The sequence below is a fragment of the Chelon labrosus genome (genome assembly GCF_963514085.1).
Source record: "Chelon labrosus genome assembly, chromosome: 16".
Classification (NCBI taxonomy): Eukaryota; Metazoa; Chordata; class Actinopteri; order Mugiliformes; family Mugilidae; genus Chelon; species Chelon labrosus.
In genome coordinates this window covers 2,578,837-2,591,371 of record NC_140349.1, presented here as the reverse complement: position 1 = coordinate 2,591,371, position 12,535 = coordinate 2,578,837, and the positions used below count along the sequence as shown (strand labels likewise).

The 12,535-nt window shown below is 40.2% G+C and overlaps 1 protein-coding gene across 1 annotated transcript; it reads right to left on the bottom strand.

The window, feature by feature from the left end:
• Positions 1-408: 408 nt before the first annotated feature.
• On the bottom strand, positions 409-12,013 carry styk1a (serine/threonine/tyrosine kinase 1a). The gene is made up of 10 exons (XM_084563208.1): positions 11,733-12,013; positions 8,844-8,899; positions 5,001-5,294; positions 4,665-4,901; positions 3,958-4,139; positions 3,489-3,569; positions 3,066-3,280; positions 2,773-2,813; positions 2,548-2,644; positions 409-853 (listed from the first exon to the last, which is right to left on the bottom strand). The coding sequence occupies exons 2-10, from the start codon at positions 8,896-8,898 to the stop codon at positions 658-660; spliced, it is 1,398 nt and encodes a 465-aa protein (XP_084419334.1). The 5' UTR covers position 8,899; positions 11,733-12,013; the 3' UTR covers positions 409-657.
• Positions 12,014-12,535: the final 522 nt, after the last annotated feature.

Genomic DNA, 12,535 nt, shown 5'->3' with positions numbered 1-12,535 from the left:
ATGTCACCACAGACGCCACATTTGCACCTGCTGCAGAGTAGCTTAATTTGTGTAACCTCGTATAACAAGGCATTGCATTTAAAACCTTCACCGTAGCTTTAACATTTGCAACACTGAACTGGTTGTTTCTGACCAACATCATGTCCCCTGTTCCCCCGAAAGAATGGATTTACTCCAACCTGAGAAAAACCATCAGGGTAAGTGTTTACTGTTGTGTTTGATTTTCCTGTTGAACCTGTTCCCTTCTTTTATTCTGATTATTTTAGGAATACTATCTTATTTAGTACTGAACACAGGTATCTTTGTATGGTTTGTCAAGCAAGCATGGAAGTCAATGAGGTCCTGACTTAGTTTAAAAAGAAAAGTGCAGGAAACATGTAAAGTTTTTCATTTTTATTTCCATATTCATTCACAGCTGAACACAGTGATATACATATATATTTACAAGTAATATATTACTTTAAAACACATGAAGTGCATTTTAATGCCTTTTAAGGTACAAAACGAAAATTGTTAATAAAAAAATAGTTAATTGTAATGTGCTTATTTCAGATTTTCTTCATTTTCTTCATCTTGTTTTCAGTAGTCCCCCCTGCTGCATTTATTATTATTTTAATATAGTGTCCATGCATCTTGACTGATGGCCCTCTCAGCCAATCAGAGCACAGCATAGTTGTAGGCCTCTCCAAATCCCGCCTCCCGCAGGTATTTCTCAAAGTTGATTGGTTCAGGTACTCTGAGGACTGTCGTCCCATTGGCTGACCTTTCACCCGCCTGGAGCTTTCTAATCAGCTCCGAGATGGAGACGCGTTGTTGGGGGTTCCAGTTGGTGCAGGACCTGATAATGGAGTACCTGAGGAGGAAAGTCAAACACTTGTCAAACTTCGCCACGAATATAGTTAATTTTAAAATGTATGCTAAGTTTACAGAGTTAGCATTAGCAGGTAGCATCTAAGTTATTGTAGCATATTATAGCATATAGCATGTATAGAAATGTTGTCGAAGGCTGCTCGAACTCGTTTAAAGTCAAATTTATTTGGCAAAATCGTGCTTTAATTGTGTTTAAGTTGATTATTTATTATTTGTATGCTCTTTAAGTTAAATTAATAACAGCGAACCAGTCTTGTGTTAGCTATTTCAGCTAGTTAGCCGAGCTAGCGATTAGCCAAGTTAAGCTGCTTTTCGTGTTGTTGGGCATTTATTTAGCACTTTCCTGTAAATGTTGACTGTTAACTGTCTACAGGTGTTGTTAGGATGATTAATATATTATAAATAGTGCATGTCAACAAGAGGAAAGATGATTGTGAAGCTATAACCGTTAATGGAAGTGATAATGTCAATGAAAAGTTGTCAACGGCTATTGCGACTAGCATAAAGTTCCCTACTGTTAATCTCTAATTTAGCGTGAATTTTAATTTATGAGGTATAACAAACTAAATTATTTGACAAGATTAGGTCTTAATTGTTTAGTCTGAAATGGAAGAGCACATCGTTTGTGTATGTTTCTGCGGCTCAAAACAACTAAAAGTGATTTAGTTACTTGAGCTAATTAGTTTAGCTAGCTATTTGCGGATTTAAGCTAATTTCTAAGTGGAGAGTGTTTTTCTTTTGTAGGACGAACATATTTTAAATATGAAATCAACAGAAACACATTCTTTATTAAAGTATTTGATTCTAGTCTATGGCACTGTTGTGTTACACATTATAATTGATATGTAGGCTATTGAAAGCTATAGGTACTAGCTTAAATGTAGCTAACCATGAATCTAGCGTAAATATTAATTTATGAAAGGTTGATAACATTTATTTGGGGAAAAATGTGTTATGATTGTATTTTGTTTGAAGTGGAAGAATTTATATGTTCCTCTGGATAAGTAACAACAACAAAAAAGTCAGATTTAGCTACTTGAGCTAATTAGTTTAGCTAGCTACTTGCGAAGTTTAGCTAATTTATGTCTTTCAGAGTGTTTTTCTTTCGTAGGATGAACATATTTCAAATATGTAATTAACAGAAACACATACTTTATTAAAGTATTTGATGACAGTCCATGGCACTGTTATGTAGGCTATTGAAAGCTATAGGAGCTAGCATAAATGTAGCTAATTGCTAACCACGTCTCTAGCGTAAGTATTAGTTTTAATAACATTTATTTTGGGGAAAACGTGTTTTAATTGTGTTTTTTTTTAAAGTGGAAGAATTTATTTATTCATCTGGATAAGTAACAACAAAAAAGTATGATTTTGTCTCTGACTAATTAGTCTAGCTAGCTCATAGCTAAGTTAAGCTAATTTACTGAAACTCAACAATGGTGGACATTGGTTTTTGCTCTCATTTGTGCAGAAACCCAGTTCAAAATTGTCTTTTTAATACTATTACAGTGAGCTGTGTGCTAATGGTAGTTTAGTTTAGTTTAGTTTAGTTCGAACATGTGCAAGTAACATAACAAAGTAATCTCTGCATGTAGGCAGCATGGGATTAGGATTTAATAAAAGATGCTGGCACTTAATTAATAACTCATAGAGACTGTTTCCGTCTGTCATTCTTACAGTGAGTTGGAGCAGTTGACCGGCCGTTTGAGATTTTTTCCTCTTTGGAGATACTGCAGAAGTTCAGTCGCCATGAGCTGAGCGAACGGTGGGTCACCTGAAAAAAACATAATTGAAAATCACTCAGAGTATTTATATTTAGTGTTTGCATTTACGTTGGAACTAAAATTCCCAAATGTTAGTTGTTCAACACTACATTTCACTAACAATTTGACAAATACTCACCCAGTGTGACCATTTCATAGAGGAGGATACCAAAAGACCATCTGTCAAACAGTAAGATAAAGATATTATGTCAGTTAAAAGGACTAATCATGTTCTCAGACTATATATGTGTGCGCAAAGTGTGAAAATGAATATTCCCTTTTCTAATATTTTAAAAAGAGACACTGGACTCAGCATCTATTTAGAATATTTTGCAGTTTGCAACATCAAGCTTCCTCTATAACAGCTCAATTAATTGTTTTATATGATTTTCTGTTAATTGATTTATTTTAGGGGAGGACCTGGACACTCACATGTCACTCCTCTCAGTGATGGGTCGCCCTGCCAGAGCTTCAGGTGCCTGCCACTTCCTCAGCTCCAAGTCGTCCACTTCCCCCGGTGAACCGGCCTGCGTTCTCCTGCGGTAGGCCGGACCCAGCCCCCACAGCTTCGCTGTCATGTCCGCGCCGACCAAAACACTGCGAGCTCCCACGTTGCCATGGATGCACCGCTGAGCATGCAGGTACTCCTGTAATAAGAGGGATGCAGAAAAAGTCACTTTGGTTCTTTTTATACTGTAAACTATTGTTAAGTTGGACCCAAAACTTACAGATGGACAATAATTAACATGATTAATAATGTTTGCCACCAAACAATACATTTGTTGTTTAGAAAGAGTAGACTATAAGAATGGCAAATACAGTATTTAAGTTCCTAAAGCATAAAGTTTAACTAACCAGAGCTGAGGCCACTTGTCCAGCCATGGTGAAGATCCTCTTCTCGGTCATGTCACACGGACAGTCTGAACTCGTGTTGTCCTTCAGTGAAAAAAAGAGAAAATATATAAATGTTTTTTTTTTTTGAAGACAGGAAGTAGCTCTTTGAGTTAGACATCTACACCTGTCTTTCATTTTATGTCACTTACTGCTCTCTGCCTCTTTTATATACAGTCATGCTCTTTTCATTCATAACTGCACTGAACCATTTATATGTCTACCTCTACTGCCCCCCTAAGGCCAAGAGATGTAACTACTGGATCCACGTTTTTGAGGACTTCATGATAAACATTAATTAAAGTCTGTTTATATTATTTTACAACTTTGCACATGGCTAAAATAGACCGATAAAATTGTAGATGGTATAAAAAGTCTTAAAGCTGTGTGTCTGTGATATAAATCACTACTGATGACTAATAGATTGCCGTACCTGTCTACATCTCCACAGGAACCCCAGCAGGTCTTTGTGTTGCAGCTCTTCCACCACCATGATCAACGGCGGCTGCACTGAAACGGCCCCCAGCAGCGCGGGTATGAAGGGGTGAGGCCCCAGCTGGGACACAAAGGACGCAAACCCCAAAAAGTGCTGCTTCTCATCGCTGTTCGCTGATTCTGGAAGGTAGGGAGTTTGAGAACAGAAAAAGAAAGGTTTTTTTACATTTTTATCTAAAGAGGGAACTTCCCCTGAACTGGAGAAGTCCTGCTTATTCAGATTTATTAAATACACCAATCAGCCACAACATTATGACCACTGACAGGAGGAGTAAATAACATCAACCATCTTGTGACAGTTCAGTGTTCTGCTGGGAAACTTTAGGACCTGGCATTCATTGGTGTGGATGTTACTTAGACATGTGGCACCCACTTAGACCAGACCAGACACCCCCCCCCCCCCCCCCCAAAAAAAAAAAAAAAAAAAAAAAAAAACATGAAGAACATCACAAGGTGTTGACCTGGCCTCCAAATTCACTAGATCCCAAACTGATCAAGTATCTGTGGAATGATCCACAGAGGCCCCTCCCCTCAACCCATTCTTCATATAATCCAGTTTCTGATTACAAAGAGAAAAACTAAAGACTTCCAGCCTCCTCTTTGTAGTTAGTCAGTGCTCTTTGTTTGGCTTTTGGCTCAGTTTACCTTTCAGCACCCTCAGGACGACGTCCTTGTTGTCCATGCGGGCTCTGTACAGGCTGACCGTGTCATTTTGTGGGACGAAGAAAGATTGCGGCAACGCAGTGACTTGGCTGAAGCCTCCGCGTTGCCCCTGCATGGTCACCGGTTGCACCGCGGCCATAGTCGGCCTGACGTTGCGCTGCACCTGTTGAACCGTCATCGGCAGTTCTTCGCCCGCCAGTGGGTCGATCCCAGGGGGTGCTGTTTGGGAAAAAAAAGAAAGAGAGAGAGATGAACATGGAACATATTTTTAAAACGAAACTAAAAAATGAATGAGGAGGTGTTTGCATGCCAGCTTACCGTCGATACCCTGTAGGTTGCGTCTGTGGTTGTGCCTGTTCTCATGTGTGTGTCCATGGTTGTGCCTGTGGCTGTTCTCATGTGTGTGTCCATGGTTGTGTTTGTGTGTTTCCTGGTGGTCGTGCCCGTTTGTGTGTTGGTGCGATGTGCCCCGGTACTGTAGAGGGGCTGTAGCTTTTTCCCGCTTCCGTTCAGAGCAGTATCTCAGCACACACATGGGCACTAAGGTGACCACGAAGCCCAGGAGGAGCAGCGTAGGCACGATGATCACCGCCTGCTGATACTCCCTTACCCCTAAGAGACACAGAGATACAGAGGTTTATGGGTAAATATGGAGCTGAGGGTGCGGCGATGCATTTTAAACATGACGTTCACACGGCTGTGGATGTTTGAAAACGCTTGATGAGCAGGTTTGGTTTCGGTGTTCTGCTCAGGGCACTTTATTATGCTGGCTGTTAAAAATAGTTTCACTTCCTGGTGGCAGGACGTCCCGTGTTTACATTCACCAGCGTCGATATGTTGACTCACAGCCTCGCTCGGCTCTTTTTCTTTAAATCTCGTCTATCTTTCTGTTTTGTTTCGGCCTTTTATGCCTTTATTGTGTTGGTATTGGTACTCTTTTTATCTGCTTTTATAATGTGCATGCACAATTTCAAGTTTGCTTTTAAAACCAGAAATGAAACCTGGAAAAAAAACCCGCCTGTTATTTGATTTAGAATCCAAAAACCAAAACGTTAAAATAGAAACTTTTTTTTTTATTGTGTAGTCTAAAACAAAAAAAGGTGAAAGTTAATATTAGACTTTATAAGACTTTAATATTAGAATTTTCTTTCTACTAAAGTGATTTAAAAGTATTTTCCTTCAAAGAAAATAAATAGAGGTTTAATTTTAATACAACATGATCCACTAAAGAAAATAAACTTCAACAAAAACATTCTCTTAGTCTTAGTCTGACGAGAGCAAACCAACAAGCTCAACATATCTGAATGCAGTCGGCCCAGGTGACCACTGGTCCAGGTCTCTCTGGTCCAGATTCACAAGACAAACGCTAAATAAACATAAAACAGAAATAAAGATGACATACCTTGATTAATAAAGTCTAAAATTATCATCTGAATATTGTTCCTTTACCTACAAAAGTCAAATATTCTAAAAGTATACAACTAAACTTCTTGAAATGCCAAAAAGGAAACGGACGCTTGATTTTATTTTATTTATGCCGTTGTCATTCTGATCAAGAAACTCCAGCTGTGTTGTCAACAAAGCACATTGTCACACAATCAGGCTGCGGTTTGATTGTAAGACTGGTTTTGATGATGCAGAATGACTTGTGTGTTTGTGTCATCCACATAGTTGAGATTCTTTGATGCTTGTCTTTCTTTTGGTTGCTGAGCTCGGGGGTTTCCACACCAGCGTGTTACTGAGCGGAAAATATTCCTTCCACAAACAAAAACCAGGCAACTAAACTTTCTTGAATCCCTGGCGGTATACACCAATCAGCCTCAACATTATGACCACTGACAGGAGAAGTGAATAACATTTAAACCATCTTGTGACAGTTCAATGTTGTCCTGAGAAACTTCTGGACCTGGCATTCATTGGTGTGGATGTTACTTAGACATGTAGCACCCACCTAGACCAGACCAGGCACCCCCACCCCATAGCAATGACACTCCTTGATGGCAGCAGCCATCCCCAGCAGGACGCAACCACAAAAACACTTTAGGAACAACTCAATAAACATGAAGAACAGCACAAGGTGTTGACCTGGCCTCCAAATTCACTAGATCCCAAACTGATCAAGTATCTGTGGGATGATCCACAGAGGCCCCTCCCCCCAAAGCCCCCCCCAACAACATTCTGTTACCAGACACCACAGGACACCCTCAGAAGGCCCATGTCCATTCTCTGATGAGTCACCACAAGGGTGACCTGCGCAATGTTAGCTAACTAACTGAAGAAGCTACTTGGAGTCCAGTTGCCCTTGTTTTAGTTTTGTTTTCTGGATATCACTTAGATTTATGTCTGAATTCCAAGTTTGTTAAGATTCTCAGTCATCCAGGTCACGGTATACATCCAGGAAAGAAAGGAAACTCAAAGGCGACTGGACTGGTTGAGTTCTCTTGAAGACGTTTAACCATTTATCCATCAGTGGTGCTCTAAACACCCATTTTCTGGCTGTTAATGGTTCTGTTGGATTTATATCCGACCCCGTTCACCCACAGATGATCCTCTTTAAACCCCAACTCTCCACGAGACCTTTAGAACTGAAGACTTGGAGGAAACATCTTCAGGAAACTCAATCAATCATTTTCCTTTGTTCTAGCTTGTCGTCCATATTTGCTCTTAAACGTGGAGTCATTCAATGTTACCACAACGTTATTTTTAGCAGACAGCACTGAATCCATCATGACACACACACCTTTAGTTGCTGAAGTCCCGACCTGTTGTTAGAAAGAACAGGCTGGAATGTAAAACCTCTGGTCGTGCTCTGGTTTGTGGTACATTCTTTAGGTGTGGCGACGGCTTCTTAGAATGACATAAATCTTTTTTCTGCCGTTCTCACTAAACGCTCGGTTTGAGCTTGAACTCTCAACGCGGATGTTCCACAAAGACCGGCTCATGTTTGTGTTGGCTCACGGAGGACATACAAGGTTTTCATTCTGTTCGTTTGATAGTTGAACGAATACGAGACGACTCGAGAAAAGTGATCTACATTTTATTTCTGATATTTATCTTGTATATTTTTGTACTCGAGTCATGAAGCGATACTTTAAGAGCATAAATCTCCTCTGTTATTATAGTTTACATGATTAAGACAGTTTTATTTTCTGCTCCTGGCATTTTTAGACGTCAAACTCAAACATCATTATTCCTCCTGCAAATAAAAACTCAAAACCGGTCTCATCACTTATGGGATCTTGTTCCAGTCCCAGCCTCAATCTGATGCAGTTAAAATTCCAGATCTGAGTTTAACAAGCACCCATCAGCCATAACATTATGACCACCGACAGCACGTGAAAGGGGGAAAAGTGGGCAAGTGGAAGGTTTCACGAGGTGCCCATTTAGTTTGGCTCGATGACTGGGTCAGGGCATCTCCAAAACAACAGCTCTCGTCGTCCGTGGAAGGACGAGCGGCGAACTGGACGGCTGACGCTCACTGATGCACAACAATGAGTTCAAGGCGTGGACTTGGCCCCCATAAATTCCATTCGAGCATCTGTGGGATGCCTCTCAACTTGCAAGACCCATGCCTCGACGGTGGTCATAATGTTGTGGCTTACAGGTGTAGAAACCATAAATATTCTGGCTAATTTTTAAATCCACTGAGATAGTCTAAGCATTATAATATGCTCCAGAAGCTTAAACGGTGGTATGGCGATTTAGAATCCTTTCATGATAGTGTAATTATTAACTGGACGATAATGATAGTCACATATCTCTCTGAACGTCCGTTTTTTATTGGAACTAGTTAAATAAATACAAATAATTCTATATTTTATGGTTTAACAGCCAGATGTTTACAGCTCAAAGTGTTAATTTCAGGTTTTACAGCCTTGGTAAAGCAGCTGCTGCAATTTACTGTAATGAGAGTACACAGTTATGAAGAGAACTGGAAAATTAGATGAGGGATAAAGATTAAACAGAGTTCCGCTGAGTAAAAGTAGAGTTAAAATAACTGGTGGTGAAAATGGAAGACGAAGACTCAGCTCACCCAACAGACATGTTTCAGCACAGGACATTTCCAGGAATGCAGATAGTCGTTAAATAGAGAGAAGATGATTCAAGGAGGAAGAGTAGGAAGGAAAAAGGGTTGATGGCGAGTAGGGTTTGTGTTCTTACTACAGAGCGTGTCGTCCGCCGCGCACAGATTATCGTCCGTGGAGTTGGATGTCATGCTGGAGAGGAAGAGAGAACCACATACAGATCAACATTACTATCAGCTAACATTTCCTCTGCTCAGCAGCAACCGCCAAATCCTCTAAGCTCAGATCGTCATGCAGCATCTGCCTCCTCTCTTTATAACTGTGCACAGCGGCTGGATAGAGTTTAACAGCCGAGCGCACGCCCAGCAGTATTTACTGTTCCCCTTCTTTCTTTCTTTCTTTCTTTTTTAATCTACAATTGCATAACAAATATCAACTGTGACCTTTTGTATCTGTACTCGCACAGCAAATATAAAAAGGAGTGCTCCATTACTTGTTTTCCAGCGCGTACGCTCGAGCAGCTATCGGTTACATCGATAATAGTGGAGCAGAGATCAGCATTACCGCCGCCCAGCACTCACCCAAAATCCATAAAAGCCTTGAAAAGGATGACCTGACATTCAGCAGCTCATTAACCTTCTCACATCACACCGAGATATTTTAAAATTGTTTTATGGCTTTGTGCAGGGAAAGAAAAATCAGGTGCAAAACATGGGGAAGTAAAAAAATAAAACAAAACCCAAACATGACGTTAAAGAGGAAGTTAGAGCCTAGATGTAATGACAGTGTTTCTGTTCATATGCAAATATCTGCAGAACACATTTCTCTCTCTGTATTTGGTCATGTGGCACAGGGCAACTTATTGAATACGTATTCAAATCAGGGGGTTTAAAGGGAGAACACCCATGTCGAGCTGAGGGACGCACTCCTGCAGCCTCATAAACCATTTTTATTTAAGTTGAGTCACATGTACTGTTGTCGTCCTGTTCGTCTGATTTGTTTAACAAATGTCGGCCACGTGTGACGAGACGCTGTGCCGCTGCTTGCCTGAGATTCAGGTGTTTAAAGGTGCACAGCCTCGGTATTAATATCAGTTTCCTTCATGTTTTGGTTACAGTTAGTTCTTCATTTGCAAAGTTGTTAAAAATCTCACTGTGGTTCTCGAGAGACTGGTATCAGGTGACATGTGAGACCAGGATCAAACCAAGGATAGCATTCGTTTCCTGAAAATCTATTTCATATCTAAGCAAAATAGTTCTTCATTCATCTTCTGTAACTGCTTGTCCTCTGGAGGGTCGCAGAGGGGGTCTGCTGGAGCCTATCCCAGCTGTCATTGGTCTAGAGGCGGGGTCCACCCTGGACAGGTCTCCAGTCTATCTCAGGGCTAACACAGAGAGACACTCACACCTACGGCCAATTTAGAATCACCAATGAACCTAACCAGCATGTCTTTGGACGGTGGGAGGAAGCTGGAGAACCTGGAGAGAACCCACGCAGACACAGGGAGAACATGCAAACTCCACACAGGAAGATTAGAACCCAGAACCTTCCTGCTCTGAAGCATCAGTGCTAACCACCATGACACTGTGCCGCCCAAATTCCTTTTAATGTGATTAAATTATTGCATCCACGTTCTGTGAAATGATCCTCGCCCTGACCCGTAGTCAGTGACCAGTGTAGTAATAATAATATTACATACAATGCAATATAATAAAAGCAGATTTAAGTACATAAAAATAAAGCGGGTTAAATGGAGTGAGCTGTTTTAAAAAGATGTGTTTTGAGTCTGGATTTGAAACATGTCAGAGAGTCTAGTTTATGTGTAGTAGAGGCTGGTTTATTCTGGAGAATATTCTGGACAGTAATTGTCATTCTTTCACAGCCAGAAGTTTCTGTGTGTAGTCTGCATGTTCTCCCTGTGTCTGCGTGGGTTCTCTCCAGGTTCTCCAGCTTCCTCCCACCGTCCAAAGACATGCTGGTTAGGTTCATTGGTGATTCTAGATTGGCCGTAGGTGTGAGGAGTGTCTCTCTGTGTTAGCCCTGTGATAGACTGGAGACCTGTCCAGGGTGGACCCCAGACCTCTCGCCCCAGTGACATCTGGGATAGGCTCCAACGAAATGTCTGTTATTGTAAAAGTGAGTCGTTTAGAGTCCGTTGTCGCGTCTGTTGTAACGGACCGTTGACACAGGTTAAGACGTTTGTTGAGAATGAATTGCCTGATGTCACACTCTTTGTTGCTCTGATTGGTTGGAGGATTATCCAATTGTGTGCAGAGGTATTTTAATATAAAATGAAATCTAAATGTTTTCCAGTGTAGATAAGAGCTACAGTATAGGATCACTGCCTGATGTCCTAATAAACAACTACTACTACAACTATATAAATAACTATATGTTAATAACTATGAGTTCTTCGTTTCTGTTAGTCCTCTACTTGTAATTCATTTCTAAGAACAAGGATTTGCATTAGATTGTGCAGATTCCTACATTGTCTCTCATTAATAACATCACAAGTTTGTTTGTTTGTGGCTCCGTTTCACGTGGTGACAGCTCAGTGTCATCGTTATCCATCAGGATCTTATTACGGAGTCAACTCTCCCACATGTACACACCTTTACAAAGTCATTCAGGTGAGCTAACAGTGTACCTGAATGCCACACATGCAGACGCCATCATTTGTGCTTTAGGCTGAATTGATGCTACTGAACCAGTTTGTCTGCATTGTTCTCTCTCTCTCTCTCTTGACACTGACATTAACCAGTAGCTCAGCACTCACCTGCATGCACAAGAAAACACTTTGCCAGCTCACCACGTACGCTAAGCTGTAGAAAACACACAGACGTGCTGTTTGTTTAAATGCTTAAATAATTTAGAACTGAATTTAAAGCGTTTCGTCACACGTTATTGACATTTCTGTCGTCTGTCAGAATAAAAAAAAACGTGTTAATCACGTCACAATCTAGTGGCGGTGGAGTTAGGTTTGACTCACGCAGCCTCCAGAGTTTATTTAATTTATTATTCTTACCTGTGTCGTTTCTCTGTGACTGTTCAGGTGTCAAACTCTGTGTGTTCGTCGTGTCCAGAGCGTGTGGTTTCCTCCCCGCCGCCTCAGGTTTCATGTTTTACTTGTTGGTCTTTAGATTGCACTGATATCCATGGCCAGACGCTTCTCTACAAAGAGACGAGTGATGTTTGAGTCTCTGTTTCTGTTTGGCCGTCACCAGCTTTCCTCACCTGTCTCTCTCTCTCTCTCTCTCTCTCTCTCCCTCTCTCCCTCGCGCTAGCTCTCTGAGGTTGGCCACACCCACCTCCACAAACACTTTTTGCTTGTCATCCTTATCACCTGCACACAGCGTGCAGTCAGTATTTGCATTGCTTTGTGTTGTAATGTTGTAATTGTGTGCCTTTAAAAAAAAAAAAAAAAAAAAAAAAACTGCTTTATTTATATCCTTGAACTTACTTTGAACTTAGACGTTATTGATCCACAAGGAAAATTGCTTGGTCACAGTAGCTCACATAAAAACACTCTTGAAAAACAGGTGTAACGCAGTTAAAAATAAAAATTAATAAAATAAAATAAATGAAATAATATATGTACAAATCTAGAAGAAATAAATATATAAAAATAAATAAATATAATAAAATAAATAAAATAAAATAATAAATTAAATACAATAGTATAAGCACAAAAATATGTAAGATTTCCATATGTACGAATCTAGAAGAAATAAATATATAAAAATAAATAAATGCAATTAAATAAATACATAAAATAAAATAAAAAATAGTATAAGCCAAAAAAAGGTATAATATAGAAGAAATAAACAT